This window comes from Pygocentrus nattereri, chromosome 21 (assembly GCF_015220715.1).
Source record: "Pygocentrus nattereri isolate fPygNat1 chromosome 21, fPygNat1.pri, whole genome shotgun sequence".
Taxonomy (NCBI): domain Eukaryota; kingdom Metazoa; phylum Chordata; class Actinopteri; order Characiformes; family Serrasalmidae; genus Pygocentrus; species Pygocentrus nattereri.
Window position 1 is genome coordinate 35311285 of NC_051231.1, and position 18096 is coordinate 35329380.

At 46.9% G+C, this 18096-nt stretch overlaps 1 protein-coding gene across 2 annotated transcripts; it reads right to left on the minus strand.

Annotated features, from left to right (window-relative positions):
• Positions 1 to 16219, minus strand: cept1b (choline/ethanolamine phosphotransferase 1b). Of its 2 annotated transcripts, none has more exons than XM_017685305.2 (9): positions 15796 to 16219; positions 13349 to 13741; positions 12303 to 12450; positions 10801 to 10942; positions 6204 to 6288; positions 4088 to 4219; positions 3154 to 3312; positions 1167 to 1292; positions 1 to 138 (listed from the first exon to the last, which is right to left on the minus strand). In XM_017685305.2, exons 2-9 carry the CDS (start codon positions 13679 to 13681, stop codon positions 22 to 24), a joined length of 1242 nt encoding a protein of 413 aa, XP_017540794.1. In that variant the 5' UTR covers positions 13682 to 13741; positions 15796 to 16219; the 3' UTR covers positions 1 to 21. The 2 variants fall into 2 exon arrangements, with proteins under 2 accessions (XP_017540794.1, XP_017540792.1); XM_017685303.2 differs by lacking the exon at positions 6204 to 6288 and adding an exon at positions 5059 to 5143 and having other exon boundaries at positions 15796 to 16215.
• Between the last annotated feature and the right edge of the window lie 1877 nt (positions 16220 to 18096).

The window sequence follows — 18096 nt, forward strand, 5'->3', positions numbered from 1 at the left end:
AGTTGGCGCAGCAGCTGTCCGTCACTGAGCCGCTCCCAACGTCGGGGGTTTGATTTTAAAGACGAAGATATGAAGATGCGACGCGATCTGATTACATACGCTCACACAGTAGCGCACCAGGTCAAACAACGACAGCACCTGTCAATCAAATGGTCACAGTTAACAACAGCACCTCTCAGTCAAACGGTCACAATTAACAACAGCACCTGTCAATTAATTACAGTTAACAACAACAGCACCCGTCAGTCACAATTAACAGCAGAACCTGTCACTCACAATTAAAAACAGCACCTGTCAATCACAATTAACAGTGGCAGAACCGTCAATCAGACATTACAATTGATTAACACATTTCTTACTTTCATTTCAGTAAAAATTTCAGGTACAGAATGTTAAAAATAAGATTAATCAGCAAGTCAGTTATTAACTTTAATTAAAACGTGTTATCGTATAGATTAGGGCTGGGCGACGTGATCCAATATTGGCGATGACCAACGATATTTGTGGATCACAGATGGTGAACTAGACAGGCCCGAATTTCATTTCAGACAGCTTGAGAAACAGCATGAGCGTTGACACGAGTACTCTCACTAATTTCATTGGTCAGGTACGTATATCTATGCTAACGTTATGTGAGGTGATATGGGACACATGCTGTAGGCGTCAAAACCCCAAACACTTCACCTAAACCTAAAATCCTAAATAATAATAAACATTAGGAAGATGCATTCTGGCTTATTTTGATGTTCTAATTTCCCACCATGATTTCCCACCGAGACACATACACACACATATACATTATATATATATATATATATATATATATATATATATATATATATATATATATATATATATATATATATATATATAATGTATATGTGTGTGTGTATATATATATATATATATACACACACACACACACACACACACACACAAAGATTCTCCACCAGTAGGCGCTATTAGCATACCAGTATCTTGTCTGTGTCACTGAAAGGAAGGAAACCGGACTGAACCCACACCAGCAGGATCTTATTAATGCACTTGTTTGGCAGTGTGATTAGTATTTGAGATGGTCTAACATGAAAAATTATAGTTTAAGTCATCGACCAGCCCTAATTTAGAGAGTCAGCGGTACATGAGAATCTGGTGACAGTTAATCTTACCAATGCGATCCAGAGCACCAGGTACTCATCAATAAAACTGTTGAAATACTGATTCAGGAAGAGAAGCCCAGGACCCAGAAACGCCACATCGTGAAGATGCATTTCACTTTTTGTCATATGAGCAACCTGTTAGGAAGAAAAAGGAAAATAAATCGGCCGTCCATAACGCGATAAACTAGAAAAGCGCGTCCCCGTAAAATCAGCCGTCCATAACGCGATAAACTAGAAAAGCGCGTCCCCGTAAAATCAGCCGTCCATAACGCGATAAACTAGAAAAGCGCGTCCCCGTAAAATCAGCCGTCCATAACGCGACAAACTAGAAAAGCGCGTCCCCGTAAAATCAGCCGTCCATAACGCGACAAACTAGAAAAGCGCGTCCCCGTAAAATCAGCCGTCCATAACGCGATAAACTAGAAAAGCGCGTCCCCGTAAAATCAGCCGTCCATAACGCGACAAACTAGAAAAGCGCGTCCCCGTAAAATCAGCCGTCCATAACGCGACAAACTAGAAAAGCGCGTCCCCGTAAAATCAGCCGTCCATAACGCGACAAACTAGAAAAGCGCGTCCCCGTAAAATCAGCCGTCCATAACGCGATAAACTAGAAAAGCGCGTCCCCGTAAAATCAGCCGTCCATAACGCGACAAACTAGAAAAGCGCGTCCCCGTAAAATCAGCCGTCCATAACGCGACAAACTAGAAAAGCGCGTCCCCGTAAAATCAGCCGTCCATAACGCGACAAACTAGAAAAGCGCGTCCCCGTAAAATCAGCCGTCCATAACGCGACAAACTAGAAAAGCGCGTCCCCGTAAAATCAGCCGTCCATAACGCGACAAACTAGAAAAGCGCGTCCCCGTAAAATCAGCCGTCCATAACGCGACAAACTAGAAAAGCGCGTCCCCGTAAAATCAGCCGTCCATAACGCGACAAACTAGAAAAGCGCGTCCCCGTAAAATCAGCCGTCCATAACGCGACAAACAAGAAAAGCGCGTCCCCGTAAAATCAGCCGTCCATAACGCGACAAACTAGAAAAGCGCGTCCCCGTAAAATCAGCCGTCCATAACGCGACAAACAAGAAAAGCGCGTCCCCGTAAAATCAGCCGCCCATAACGCGACAAACTAGAAAAGCGCGTCCCCGTAAAATCAGCCGTCCATAACGCGACAAACTAGAAAAGCGCGTCCCCGTAAAATCAGCCGTCCATAACGCGACAAACTAGAAAAGCGCGTCCCCGTAAAATCAGCCGTCCATAACGCGACAAACTAGAAAAGCGCGTCCCCGTAAAATCAGCCGCCCATAACGCGACAAACTAGAAAAGCGCGTCCCCGTAAAATCAGCCGTCCATAACGCGACAAACTGGAAAAGCGCGGCCCCGTAAAATCAGCCGTCCATAACGCGATAAACTAGAAAAGCGCGTCCCCGTAAAATCAGCCGTCCATAACGCGACAAACTAGAAAAGCGCGTCCCCGTAGTGTCAAAAATAAAATAATATAAAGTACATAAATACACCCACACACTCTTGGATAAACAATATAAAAATACAAATAAGATCAAAATAAATAAAACCTGCACTTCTACAACCAGCTGAAAATTACTGAACACATATAAACATAAATCAAATTAGATGAGTTTGGGCTTGTAGGGAGGGGCAAAAACGCACCGCTGGATTTATAACACAAGACAAGACGAGGGCATCACTGCGAAACAGGATGTGGCACAATCATCGTTTTAATAATTGCTGGAAGCCAAAATCATAACTGAAATTACGGTTAATCGCTCAGCCCCAGAACGCCTGGACGTGGTTTGAGGAGAGTGTGATTATATAGGCGTTTAGCTCCGCCCCACCTGCAGTTAGCAACCTCACAGCTCCAGGGACAAAACTAAAGAATCCGGCCTCAGACACCAAACACATCTTCGCTAATCAACTCCAGTTTAGATAGGTTCGGGAAAACTGGGTGATCTTATTCAAACTATCGTTTTAAGCTCTACTCACCACTAATTTGTTGGTTATTTTGGCAGAAACGAAGCCAAAGGCCAGAATATAAAGACAGGGGTGTTTCTCAAATAGCTGGATAGCAGATTTCTTATAAATCATCATAGCCAGCACTATAACGGAGCCTATGTGCAGGACCGGAGATAAAACACTCGTTCCCTGAAAGAAAAAAGAAAGGAATGAAAAGGTATCAACAACCACGACAATCATTCAACCACATTCAGCTGCACTGCACAGTTTAGTGAAGCTCCTGTGTATCTCACCTGGCTTTATTATAACCTGAGGAGCTGAATCAGGTGCATTACAGTCTACAAAGTGGGTTCTTTAAAGGCTATGGTCATGTACAGAACCAAGCCAACTCAAATAACCATTTTCAAAAATTCTACATAATAGTTGACATGTAAACAGTCATTCACAGCAGTTTGATGTTCTAGAGAGTCAAAGCTCCTCACAGTGGTGGTGATGGGAACCAGACGTCCCTCTAAAAGCTCCTCACAGTGGTGGTGATGGGAACCAGACGTCCCTCTAAAAGCTCCTACAGAAAGTTCCTACATGAACTGGTTCTGAATTCACTGCCTGATGACTGAGACGCTGTTTTATGAGAGTTTAGAGAACTTCAACTCCATTCATGGTGGAGGGAGACATGCAGGGCGCTGTGCGGCAAAATAGTCCCCAAAGAAAACTCATTATTCCTGATTTTCCACTATTTTCCATCATCAACATTCCATATAAGCTCAGAAGACTCGTGTAGGTTCTCTGGTGGTTCTGGATGGTAAATAAAGTGTCTATATCTGTGTTGTAGTCATGGCGACACCTGGTTCCCATCACCACCACTGTAAGCTTTTTGTTATTGTTACCGTTTCAGTATGAATGCTGAGGAATGTTGGAATTATGTACTTTGGGAAAGTAAACAGTGTTCAGTAAAGACACTCACCGCTATTGTGGATCCGTTTTTGCCGACTCCTCCTGTGAATATGACTCTGAAGTAATTTGTGCAGGAAATAACGGCGCCGACAAACGTGCAGAGCGCCGGGACTATTTTCATTTGGATGTTTAATACTGGGATCTGTTAAAAGGAAGAGTTATACCCCATCACACCAGAACTTCATTACAAAACAATAACAGACCAATACAAATACGTTAGTGCGGTAAAGCAGATGTACGTTCACTACAAAATCACTACAGAATCACTACAAAATCACAGCAACATCACAGTTAGTTCACGGCTGTGTTTACATGCAGCTTAATGATCTGAATCAACCAGTAGCTCAATCAGAATCAAAGTGTACCAAGTGGGAAAATCAACTCTAAATTGTTTTAGAAGACTAAAACTGTTAAGAGATTCAGGCAAATTAAATATAGATGCAATAAAAAAAAAAACAAAGAGGATAAATGACTCTTGTTGCTATAGTATTAATGGATATATGGATATTAAGCATTTTTAACTTTTAATCCAAAGAGTTTTGATTTGAGAAATTTAGTTTGAATGCTGTAAGAAATGAAATTTGATGGAAAAAAACAACAAACTCTAAAATCAAAATTTTTAGCCATTTGCTTAAAAAGTGCTATATTTCAGCTGGTCTCACGAATAAAAACTCCCGGCTTCTCCCAGCTCATTTCACTGGGAGAGCCACTGTTTACCAGTATGAGCTGCATTTTAACATGTTGAATTTCTAATTATTGCATTGTAATTGAAGATAAACTGAACTGTTACACATGCAAAGTCAGTTTTTGAATTGAGAATGCACATTTTCACTTTTATAGAGCTCTTCCCTCAGAGTGCGGGGTTCACAGTTCGCCCAGAGTCGGTCTTCAGAGTCAGACCGTTTGATCTCTGCGTGTAAACACAGCCACTGCCGTGATCTGAGGTGTGGTTTGATAATCAGTGTTGAATCTCTGAATTACCAGAGCCTGCCAGAAAGCGGATCCGCCCACAGCAGCCAGCAAATACATGATAATAATGAAGATCTGCACCTCAGTCACATCAATGCTGTGCGGGGAAAAGGGGGGGGGGGGTGAAGAGAGCAGGTTAGTTACAGCAGTAATCACACCGTCTCCTACAGGCCAGCTCAGCTACACACACAGGCAGCCAATCAGAGACGCAAGCCTTTAATTAACACCCACTTATTAAAGGTTTTTATTCAAATGAACACAAACATACAGACTGACTTGTAGCCTGGAGACTCCCAGGCCTCAACTCGGTGGTTGTGAACTTCGTCCTCATCTGGCAAATGACTATCATTATCTGAGGGTCTATTTCAACCTGTAATCTATTAGTTTCTTCCTATGTCGCATTATGTCTGCTGTGGTTATTAGCCTAGCATTTACAGACATTACTACACCATTACATGACAAATGTTTACAATTAAAAGGGAATTGACTTTTCAGTCGTAAACATGGTCGTTCAGAGAGGGTCTGCAGCTCTGGAGAAGCTTACCGAGTCAGAACCGTTCCCAGTGGTGGTGATGGGAACCAGACGTCCCTCTAAAAGCTCCTACAGAAAGTTCCTACATGAACTGGTTCTGAATTCACTGCCTGATGACTGAGACGCTGTTTTATGAGAGTTTAGAGAACTTCAACTCCATTCATGGTGGAGGGAGACATGCAGGGCGCTGTGCGGCAAAATAGTCCCTAAAGAAAACTCAGTATTCCAGATTTTCCACTATTTTCCATCATCAGCATTCCAGATAAACTCAGAAGACTCGTGTAGGTTCTCTGGTGGTTCTGGATGGTAAATAAAGTGTCTATATCTGTGTTGTAGTCATGGCGACGCCTGGTTCCCATCACCACCACTGTAGAGACGTCTGAACCATATCACACCAAACCCTCTGAACCTCTGATTACACCTCACACACTGAGTTATACAAAAGGCAAAATTCTCCTTTAATAAATGATTAATATAAATTAATCAGTTAAATCTTTGACCAGATTCTGTGAGGATCATATGCACAAACTTTGATCCGTTATTCATGCTGTGCAGGGAAAGCAGGGAGCTGATTGGCTGCTGCTGGCAGAGCAGCCGTGATTGGCTGCACGATGCTCATTTTTACCGTTAGGTTCCAAAACGTGGGCCCGACTGTGGCGGTGAAGGTGTGCAGCAGAGCCAGACTGAGCTGCAGCTCGGTGATGTCAAATCTGTCCAGTGTGGAAAGAGAGAGCATGAAAACAGCGCCCTCTACAGACACTGAGCTCAGTCTGTATGTTTTATCGCCACTGTCGGAACAAAACCTCGCATCTCCAAAACGGAGAAGGACAAAACATTCTGCCTCTAATGAGTCAGTGGAACCAGACTTTTTTCCCACGTCATTTTGGGTCGTTTCTTTTAGTCTGTTCATCTTGAAATTTACACACAATATAAAGAACAACAGATATTTTCAAATTAAGTCAAAAACTGAACAACGAAAAAATGGAAATGCAAGCAGGAACACGCAACCCATTGGTGTTGTGACACGTTAGGACTGTGAGGAAAATCACAGCTCAGATGTTTGGAAGATTGTCAAATTTGCTCCAGAACAGACTGAGGGTGTCAGGAAAGCCTCAGACACACTAGTCAACCTGTAAAGTCCCCACAGATCAGAAGAGCCTGGTGTCTCACACCATCAGACGATGGATCAGACGCTGCTCAGCCTGTAAGCTGGTGCTGAACTGAACTCGCTGAACTCTGACGTTCTCCTGTTATTATCTTTTCTCTGCCGTTTGCACTGAAACAGTAATGAATCAGTCGGTAAACGAGTTGGAGTGAGATCAGTGGATGTAAACGCCTGATCAGTCAGTGGTTGTTTTAGAGTTTTAAATGTACATAAACTCGACTGGCTCCGCACGTGGGAGGCTGTTCACCAGCGTTCTTCTTTACGTGCTGCATTTTCCTCCTCGGCTCTCTCAGTTTCACTGGCTGTGTTCAGACTGAGTCTCTGATCAGGTTATACTTACAGATTATACACACACACACACACACACACACACACACACACACACACACACACACACACACACCCTTATTTACAGGGTACGCTCTATTGGGAGGAGTCCGTCCCAAACCATAACCCCTAAACTTACACCTGGGAAAGTCATTTTTACATGCTTAGTGCTGGTTTTCATTAAGGTCATTTTTGGTATCTTCTAAAGTGAAGTTGAAATTTTTAGATTTAATGTATTACATTTTATTTTAGTTTAAGTTTTTATTTAATTTATAAATGAAAAAAACTTTGTTTTTAAAATGCTGTCCCACATTTTCATGTCAAAATCACTGTAACATTAAGAAGTGTCAACTCCGAAACACATTTTTAGCGCATGATGATTATAATATGATTTTCTGTGTGAATGGCTGTTCAAAGCTGTGTTGCTGGTCATGTCCATGTACTGACAGCCGCTACTGACACAGCCCCCCCTACTCAGTCATCACTGACAGTCACTACAGACAGAGTCACTATTCACCCAGCCACTACTCACAGCCACTACTGACAGCCACTATGGACACAGCCGCTATCAACAGAGAGACTACGGAAACGGCTCACTACGGAAACGGCTCACTACGGAAACGGCTCACTACGGAAACGGCTCACTACGGAAACGGCTCACTACGGAAACGGCTCACTACGGAAACGGCTCACTACGGAAACGGCTCACTACGGAAACGGCTCACTACTGAAACGGCTCACTACTGAAACGGCTCACTACGGAAACGGCTCACTACGGAAACGGCTCACTACGGAAACGGCTCACTACTGAAACGGCTCACTACGGAAACGGCTCACTACTGAAACAGTTGGTTAAGTGTATGTAGAGTTATGATTGTTTTGGCAGTGACAAAATGGAATGATCAATCATTAGTTTTAATTAAATCATAATTAAATAATTCAGTCTTTAAATCCAGACTCAAAACATTTCTTTTTGAACAAGCTTTTAGATAAATTTATCATAGCGGTTCTCTCTAGCTGTAGCCTGCAGCTGTTCTACTATTGTCCAGTGCACACAAACTTAGTCTGTACTGTTGGTCTCCCTTTAACGATTTCTCTTACAGCTCACACACCAAACACAAACCCTGTTCTAATCATTATCTTTCTCTTTTTCCCCTCATGTCCTGAGCTGCTGTCTGGAGGTGTCCATCCAGGGTCCCTGTGCTTTTTCACAGGCGTGCCCCGCTCTTCAGCATAGTATAAAACCATTCTAACCTCTTTTTCTTCCCTCCCACTCTGTTCTCTCTCTCTGTCTCTCTCGCATGCGTCGAGATGTTCGGTTGGCCTGTCTGGAGGTGCCGATTCGTGTTTGCAGCACTCTGGAATCGGCCCTGTCCCGCTCAACAGAGATTAACACAACCCTTCTAACCTATCTCTCTTCCCTCCCACTCCGTTCTCTCTCTCTATCTCTCTCACATGTGTCGAGATGCCCCGTTGGCCTGTCTGGAGGTGCCCCATTCGTGGTTCCAGCGTTCCAGCCATCTTTTTGCACTCTCTTTGTACTGTTGTTCTTGTTTCTGTTCTGTTTCTTCTGTGCGGGTCGACCCACGGGGGTTGGGTTCCTCGGACTGAGCCTTGGTCCCTTCTAAGGTTTCTTCCTCTTAAAGGGAGTTTTTCCTTACCACTGTAGTCACCACAAAATTGGCTTCACTGTGGTGATGCTCATAAGAGGCGTGGACCTGTTTTTCTGTAAAGCTGCTTTGTGACAACCTTGTTGTAAAAAGCGCTATATAAATAAACTTGAATTGAATTGAAACTTGAATTAATTATAATTAAGGTTTAGAGTCACTTCAGTCCAAAATCAGTTAAAAGTCAAAAAGACAACAAGAGCTCCTAAACACACAAACGAGGCCGCCTCAGCGACGTGTCTCCTCCTAATGCGCACGTACGATGTGGGTTAAAGGTTACTGAGTGGATTCTGTTTGTTTGACTGACCACAGAGCTACAGTTCACCCTGACTCCGTGACTGTGTCCACTCTGCCCTCCAGTCCAGCAGATGGCCTTAACACAGCTACAGTCACTCACACACACATTTTCTAAGCCCCTTATCCTTCAGGGTCATCCCAGCGCTCGTTGGGCGGTTGCCAGGTTGCCGGGTCACCCATTCATTTTAACATTAAAGTTCTTTATGTGGCTGAAATGTTCCGACAAAACGCTGTCAATCCCACACTTTCCGGCAAAACGCTGTCAATCCCACACTTTCCGGCAAATCGCTGTCAATCCCACACTTTCCGACAAAACGCTGTCAATCCCACACTTTCCGGCAAAACGCTGTCAATCCCACACTTTCCGGCAAAACGCTGTCAATCCCACACTTTCCGGCAAATCGCTGTCAATCCCACACTTTCCGGCAAATCGCTGTCAATCCCACACTTTCCGGCAAATCGCTGTCAATCCCACACTTTCCGACAAAACGCTGTCAATCCCACACTTTCCGGCAAAACGCTGTCAATCCCACACTTTCCGGCAAAACGCTGTCAATCCCACACTTTCCGGCAAATCGCTGTCAATCCCACACTTTCCGGCAAATCGCTGTCAATCCCACACTTTCCGGCAAATCGCTGTCAATCCCACACTTTCCGACAAAACGCTGTCAATCCCACACTTTCCGACAAAACGCTGTCAATCCCACACTTTCCGACAAAACGCTGTCAATCCCACACTTTCCGACAAAACGCTGTCAATCCCACACTTTCCGGCAAAACGCTGTCAATCCCACACTTTCCGGCAAAACGCTGTCAATCCCACACTTTCCGGCAAAACGCTGTCAATCCCACACTTTCCGGCAAAACGCTGTCAATCCCACACTTTCCGACAAAACGCTGTCAATCCCACACTTTCCGGCAAAACGCTGTCAATCCCACACTTTCCGACAAATCGCTGTCAATCCCACACTTTCCGACAAATCGCTGTCAATCCCACACTTTCCGACAAATCGCTGTCAATCCCACACTTTCCGACAAAACGCTGTCAATCCCACACTTTCCGACAAAACGCTGTCAATCCCACACTTTCCGACAAAACGCTGTCAATCCCACACTTTCCGACAAAACGCTGTCAATCCCACACTTTCCGACAAATCGCTGTCAATCCCACACTTTCCGGCAAATCGCTGTCAATCCCACACTTTCCGGCAAAACGCTGTCAATCCCACACTTTCCGGCAAAACGCTGTCAATCCCACACTTTCCGACAAATCGCTGTCAATCCCACACTTTCCGACAAATCGCTGTCAATCCCACACTTTCCGACAAATCGCTGTCAATCCCACACTTTCCGACAAAACGCTGTCAATCCCACACTTTCCGACAAAACGCTGTCAATCCCACACTTTCCGACAAAACGCTGTCAATCCCACACTTTCCGGCAAAACGCTGTCAATCCCACACTTTCCGACAAATCGCTGTCAATCCCACACTTTCCGACAAATCGCTGTCAATCCCACACTTTCTGACAAATCGCTGTCAATCATACTTTCTGACAAAACCTCGAACTACACTAGATATGTTATACGTACTGAGTGAATGTACTGTTACCACAGGAGAACCGTTCTGACGTGTTTGAGGTCGTGCCCAAATTTTCCCAAGTGCAGAACAAAGCACTTCTGCAGTGTCTGCTGAAAGACTTGAACGGAAATGTAAATTTGAATGTAAATGTTTGTGAATGTAAATGCAGCTCAGAACGAGACTCACATGCCGAAGCGCAGCGTCCCGGAGACGTAGGTCTGCCAGTGCGCACAGTAGAACATAAACATCCCCGCAAAACAGCAGAAGAACATCCAGTCTGGATTCGTCCCCAACTGGACTGCAATACTGGTGCCCAGAACCACGAAGACTACAGGGAGAGAGGGAGGGGGGGGGGGGGGGGGTGAGTGAGAGACAGACACACACAGAGAGAGAGAGAGAGAGAGAGAGAGAGACAGAGAGAGACAGAGAGAGAGAGAGAGAGAGAGAGAGACAGAGAGAGAGAGAGAGAGAGAGAGAGACAGAGAGAGACAGAGAGAGAGAGAGAGACAGAGAGAGACAGAGAGAGAGAGAGAGAGAGAGAGAGAGACAGAGAGAGAGAGAGAGAGAGACAGAGAGAGAGTGCGAGAGAGAGAGACAGAGAGAGAGAGAGTGCGAGAGAGAGAGAGAGAGGCACAGAGGGAGAGAGAGAGAGAGAGAGACAGAGACAGAGAGAGAGACAGAGAGAGACAGAGAGAGAGAGGCACAGAGGGAGAGAGAGAGAGAGAGAGAGAGAGCGACAGAGAGAGAGAGAGAGAGACAGAGAGAGAGAGAGACAGAGACAGAGAGAGACAGAGACAGAGACAGAGAGAGACAGAGAGAGAGAGAGAGGGTGAGAGAGAGAGAGGCACAGAGGGAGAGAGAGAGAGAGAGACAGAGACAGAGAGAGAGACAGAGAGAGACAGAGAGAGAGAGGCACAGAGTGAGAGAGAGAGAGAGAGAGAGAGAGAGAGAGAGAGAGAGAGAGAGAGAGAGAGGCACAGAGGGAGAGAGAGAGAGAGAGAGACAGAGACAGAGAGAGAGACAGAGAGAGACAGAGAGAGAGAGGCACAGAGGGAGAGAGAGAGAGAGAGAGAGAGAGAGAGCGACAGAGAGAGAGAGAGAGAGAGAGAGACAGAGAGAGAGAGCGACAGAGAGAGAGAGGGAGAGAGAGAGAGAGAGAGCCCCGGGGGCGACTGCACAGGACACCCCCATCAGAAAACAAACGAAGCTGAAATAGGCTTCTCATTTGAATTTCCCGTTCCACCTTAAATGGTAAAGCGGTCACATTCAGGAGCCAGTAAAGGCAGCCGGAATGTAACTGCTGCTCCATTTAAGGTGGAGCCGCGCATCCTAACCCGAAGCTGCTGAAGAAGAAGCCGGTAGCCTTGTAGAAATTTGGCTGTGAAACAACGTAGCACCATTTGTGCCGAGCCGGCGTGGCTAGCTCATTAACAGGTTTATGTACACGTGGTTCTGTTTAGATTTTTATTATTTCACACAGCAAAAATCAATTAATCAACTTTAGCAGTTCTTATTCAGAAGTGAAGGGACGTCCCAGAACAATGAGCCACTGTTAAGCTATAAGTTATGTTAGTAACATACATCGGCTGACCGACCCGGAGGCCGTCTGTGACGGTCGGTTCTCCTCACTACAGGTTCCCTGACGCTGCGTACTGGTTAACAGGTTGGGGGGGGTTTTTTGTGGTTACCTGTGGAGAGCGAGTCACAGCCGTGGTCGAACAGCTCCCCCAGTGGTGAGCTGCTGTTAGTGCGCCTCGCCTGCTTCCCGTCTATGGCGTCCAGAGACTGATAGATGAACAGGCCAACCGCACACATCAGGTACGCCCACAGCGGAGCCTGGACACACAACACACACCTCGCTACACAACTCGGACATCACCACAACTCAGACTGATCATTATTTAGTAAATTAATCAATACACAGTGTGAAATATAAATGATGAAAACATTACACAAAGCTTTTTGGAGGCTGAATGGGTGGAGCTAAACTGCTGTAGGCTGAATGGGTGGGGCTAAATGGGTGGTTTTTGTGACATCACAAACACTACAAATTAAAAACGTGCTGATTTTGCAGTTTAGTTTGTGTGTATTAAGTGTATAAACTGGGTTTAATCTGGTTTCTCCAGACTGACAGGGACCCTGAACTACAGAGAGAGGCGGAAACAGAGCAGCAGTGGTTGAGACTGGAATTCCCCCAGTTTAACGTCTCGCACTAACAGAGCTCAGCACACACTCCGTCACGCGGAGGGAGACGCTAACTCACCCAAACTGTGACGTGTCTGAACACACTCTGTTTCCTTTAGTTCCTCCTGCAATGAGATCCTCTCCTGCTTTTGTCCCGCCAGCACAGAGGCAAAGGTGGGAGTGGGACCAGCGGCTATTTTTAGACCAAAAAAACAAGTTCTAGACGACAAACATCGCAGAACCACGCCACAACCTGCCGTTACACTGTCTAATGTGCATACCACTACACACAGACAGACAGACAGAGAGACACAGAGAGAGAGAGAGACACACAGAGAGAGAGAGAGACAGAGATTCAGAGAGAGAGAGAGACAGAAAGAGAGAGAGAGACACGAAGTCAGAAAGAGACACACAGAGAGAGAGAGACAGAGGCAGAGAAAGGGGGAGGGAGAGACATGATGAAGGCTCTGTGTGTTCGGGCCGAACCAGTCGAGCTCGGCGTCCCGACCGAACCAGTAATCTAGGACGTGGCTGTATGCATGTTCTGTACCTGTTCAGTGGCCGTGGGGCAGTAGTACACCAGCACCAGTGTGGTGAAGATGTTGGTTGCCAGGCCGACGACGGTGATAAGGTTGGGAGCGATCCATACGGGCATGTGGCACACCAGCCACTCCCAGTAGCGCTGCATGATGGGCTCCAGCAGGGATCTGCCGGCGCTGCTGTAGCGGTGCTCCTCCAGACGCTTCAGCTGGTGCCGGGACAGCACCGGGGCGGGCAGCTCGATGAGCCGCCGCAGGACTGCGGGAGACAGCCAGCAGGCCGAGTCCATGCCCTGCTCCACCCGGCCTCCCCGCCGCCCTCTTGCCCCCGCCTGCCCGCTCATGATCCCCCCCAACACGCCCCGACCTGGCTCCAACAGCCGCTCACCGCGGCCGGGCCACACCTGCACAGACACAGACGCACAAAGAGAACGGGGTTACGGGAGCGAATTCTCCGTCCCGGTCAGCAGAATCTCTCTCCACTTATTTGTCCTTTTGATGCTTCTTTGATCACTGTTTTACCCCAGCTGGCCTGTCAGGTTCCTGCATGAGAAGACTGAAGACGGATTTGGTGAAGTTACTGCTACTCTGTGAAAACCTAATAAGAATAAAGACTCATGCAGCAGCTACCATGGCGAGTGAAGCTGGTGAAGACATTGGTCAGCATGCATGAAAATACATTACAACAGTCCCAGAAAGTCTTTTCCTCGCTTCCCCCCTCGATTTGTCGCTCAGTAAAAAGGGTCTCAAAAGTCCAGCGTCTCAGGCAGAGACGAGGCAGAGACATGTTTACCAGTGTGACGTACTGGTCAATAGTGAGACAGACAGAGTCAGTGAAAGAGAGAGGAGAGTCAGAGAGAGAGAGAGAGAGAGAGAGAGAGTCAGAGTCAGTGAAAGAGAGAGGGGAGTCAGAGAGTCAGGGAAAGGAGAGTCAGAGAGAGAGAGAAAGAGAGTCAGAGTCAGAGAGAGTCAAAGACAGAGTCAGTGAAAGAGAGAGGGGAGTCAGTGAAAGAGGAGAGTCAGAGAGAGAGTCAGAGTCAGACAGAATCAGTGAAAGAGAGAGGGGAGTCAGAGACTCAGCGAAAGAGAGAGGAGAGTCAGAGAGAGAGAAAGAGAGTCAGACAGAGTCAGAGACAGAGTCAGTGAAAGAGGAGAGTCAGACAGAGTCAGAGAGAGAGTCAGTGAAAGAGAGAGGAGTCAGTGAAAGAGAGAGGAGAGTCAGAGTCAGACAGAGTCAGAGACAGTCAGTGAAAGAGAGAGGAGAGTCAGAGAGAAAGAGAGTCAGAGCCAGACAGAGTCAGAGACAGTCAGTGAAAGAGTGGAGAGTCAGAGAGAGAGAGTCAGTCAGACAGAGTCAGTGAAAGAGAGAGGGGAGTCAGAGTCGGAGTCAGAGAGTCAGTGAAAGAGAGAGGAGAGTCAGAGAGAGAGAAAGAGTCAGAGTCAGACAGAGAGAGAGTCAGTGAAAGAGAGGAGAGTCAGAGTCAGACAGAATCAGTGAAAGAGAGAGGGGCGTCAGGGAGTCAGACAGTCAGCGAAAGAGAGAGGAGAGTCAGAGAGAGAGAGAAAGAGAGCCAGAGCCAGACAGAGTCAGAGACAGAGTCAGTGAAAGAGAGAGGGGAGTCAGAGAGAGAGTCAGTGAAAGAGAGAGGAGCGTCAGTGCAAGAGAGGAGATTCAGAGAGAGAGTCAGAGTCAGACAGAATCAGTGAAAGATAGAGGGGAGTCAGAATCAGCGAAAGAGAGAGTAGAGTCAGAGAGAGAGAGAAAGAGTCAGAGAGAGAGTCAGTGAAAGAGAGAGGGGAGTCAGAGAGAAAGAAAGAGAGCCAGAGTCAGAGAGAGTCAGTGAAAGAGAGAGGGGAGTCAGAGAGAGAGAAATAGAGCCAGAGTCAGAGAGAGTCAGAGTCAAAGAGAGAGTCAGTGAAAGAGAGGAGAGTCAGACAGAGTCAGAGAGAGAGTCAGTGAAAGAGAGAGGAGAGTCAGAGAGAGAGAGAAAGAGCCAGAGTCAGACAGAGTCAGAGAGAGAGTCAGTGAAAGAGAGGGGGAGTCAGAGAGTCAGGGAGTCAGGATCTGAGCGGTGTTTACTGCTCACCGTCTTCTCTAATAACACCAGCTGAACCAAACTGGGCTAAAGGCTAACGGTAACTAGCAGCCCGCGCGGCTCCGTCCGCGCTGCACCGCCGGGTCTCGGGCGCTGCGCGTGCAGCAGCAGTGTCTGCGCGCGGTTCTCCTCGGTAAACAGTAAACAAGTGTTTGTGGTGTTGTTTATCTGCGCGGACATGGAGCTGCAGTCAGTCTTAGCCGCCAGCTTCTTGCTCGAATTCCCCAGTTCCACCTTAAATGGTGCAGCAGTTATCGGTGCAGCCGCAGGCGGCAGACTGCAACGGCTGCACCGCTTAAGGTGGAGCGGGGCGACTGCGGGGCGACTGCGCGGCCAGGCGGGCGCGCTGAGCGGTCACTGACCTGCCGAGGAGTCGGGCGATGTTTCCGGAACCTGCTGGAAGCGGAGCGCAGAGCAGCCGCTCAGCCAGGGCCGCTCCGCGTCGCCACAGCGTGCAAACGCGAACCCAGCGAAAACACGCCGATCTGCGGCTCACCAACACTCTGACTCACACTCACACTCCCCAGCTCACTCACACTCGCACTCACACTCACTCACACGCACGCACGCACACTCACTCCGCACAGAAACACTCGCCGGCCGCCGGGACGCAGGTCAGCAGCAAGTCTCAGGAGCGTCAAAGCGGCGCACGTCTGCGCAGACGGAGACCCGACAGGGGCGGAGCCTCACCCGTGGCCGGTTTCAGCACAGCGCATGCGCAGAACGAACCTCAGACCACCGGGTTTCTCCTGTTAGATCAAAAACAGGTCTCCTCAGCGCCAGAGGGCGCCCACGAGCTGCTACTGAGAGCTGATTGGTCAGTGTTACTGCTACTGAGAGCTGATTGGTTAGTGTTACTGCTACCGAGAGCTGATTGGTTAGAGTTACTGCTACTGAGAGCTGATTGGTTAGAGTTACTGCTACTGAGAGCTGATTGGTTAGAGTTACTGCTACTGAGAGCTGATTGGTTAGCGTTACTGCTACTGAGAGCTGATTGGTTAGTGTTACTGCTACTGAGAGCTGATTGGTTAGTGTTACTGCTACTGAGAGCTGATTGGTTAGTGTTACTGCTACTGAGAGCTGATTGGTTAGTGTTACTGCTACTGAGAGCTGATTGGTTAGAGTTACTGCTACTGAGAGCTGATTGGTTAGAGTTACTGCTACTGAGAGCTGATTGGTTAGTGTTACTGCTACTGAGAGCTGATTGGTTAGCGTTACTGCTACTGAGAGCTGATTGGTCAGAGTTACTGCTACTGAGAGCTGATTGGTTAGTGTTGCTGCTACTGAGAGCTGATTGGTTAGTGTTACTGCTACTGAGTGCTGATTGGTTAGTGTTACTGCTACTGAGAGCTGATTGGTTAGCGTTACTGCTACTGAGAGCTGATTGGTTAGTGTTACTGCTACTGAGAGCTGATTGGTTAGAGTTACTGCTAATGAGAGCTGATTGGTTAGTGTTACTGCTACTGAGAGCTGATTGGTTAGCGTTACTGCTACTGAGAGCTGATTCGTTAGTGTTACTGCTGCTGAGAGCTAATTGGTTAGCGTTACTGCTACTGAGAGCTGATTCTTTAGTGTTACTGCTGCTGAGAGCTGATTGGTTAGTATTACTGCTAATGAGAGCTGATTGGTTAGTATTACTGCTACTGAGAGCTGATTGGTTAGTGTTACTGCTACTGAGAGCTGATTGGTTAGTGTTACTGCTACTGAGAGCTGATTGGTTAGTGTTACTGCTACTGAGAGCTGATTGGTCAGAGTTACTGCTACTGAGAGCTGATTGGTTAGTGTTGCTGCTACTGAGAGCTGATTGGTCAGTGTTACTGCTACTGAGTGCTGATTGGTTAGTGTTACTGCTACTGAGAGCTGATTGGTTAGCGTTACTGCTACTGAGAGCTGATTGGTTAGCGTTACTGCTACTGAGAGCTGATTGGTTAGCGTTACTGCTACTGAGAGCTGATTGGTTAGCGTTACTGCTACTGAGAGCTGATTGGTTAGTGTTACTGCTAATGAGAGCTGATTGGTTAGTGTTACTGCTACTGAGAGCTGATTGGTTAGCGTTACTGCTACTGAGAGCTGATTGGTTAGTGTTACTGCTGCTGAGAGCTGATTGGTTAGTGTTACTGCTGCTGAGAGCTGATTGGTTAGTGTTACTGCTGCTGAGAGCTGATTCGTTAGTGTTACTGCTGCTGAGAGCTGATTGGTTAGCGTTACTGCTACTGAGAGCTGATTGGTTAGCGTTACTGCTACTGAGAGCTGATTGGTTAGAGTTACTGCTACTGAGAGCTGATTGGTTAGTGTTACTGCTACTGAGAGCTGATTGGTTAGAGTTACTGCTACTGAGAGCTGATTGGTTAGAGTTACTGCTACTGAGAGCTGATTGATTAGCGTTACTGCTACTGAGAGCTGATTGGTTAGCGTTACTGCTACTGAGAGCTGATTGGTTAGTGTTACTGCTACTGAGAGCTAATTGGTTAGTATTACTGCTAATGAGAGCTGATTGGTTAGAGTTACTACTACTGAGAGCTGATTGGTTAGAGTTACTGCTACTGAGAGCTGATTGGTTAGTGTTACTGCTACTGAGAGCTGATTGGTTAGAGTTACTGCTACTGAGAGCTGATTGGTTAGAGTTACTGCTCCTGAGAGCTGATTGGTTAGTGTTACTGCTC

Excerpts from the sequence above, each read along its gene's own strand:
- cept1b (XM_017685305.2), bottom strand. The coding sequence starts at position 13,681 with ATGAGCGGGCAGGCGGGGGCAAGAGGGCGGCGGGGAGGCCGGGTGGAG. Across the intron at positions 6,289-10,800 it reads GGGACGCTGCGCTTCGGCAT|ATTTGACATCACCGAGCTGC; the intron begins GTGAGTCTCGTT and ends CACACTGGACAG. Across the intron at positions 139-1,166 it reads TGGTGCTCTGGATCGCATTG|GTGCTGTCGTTGTTTGACCT; the intron begins GTAAGATTAACT and ends TTTGATTGACAG.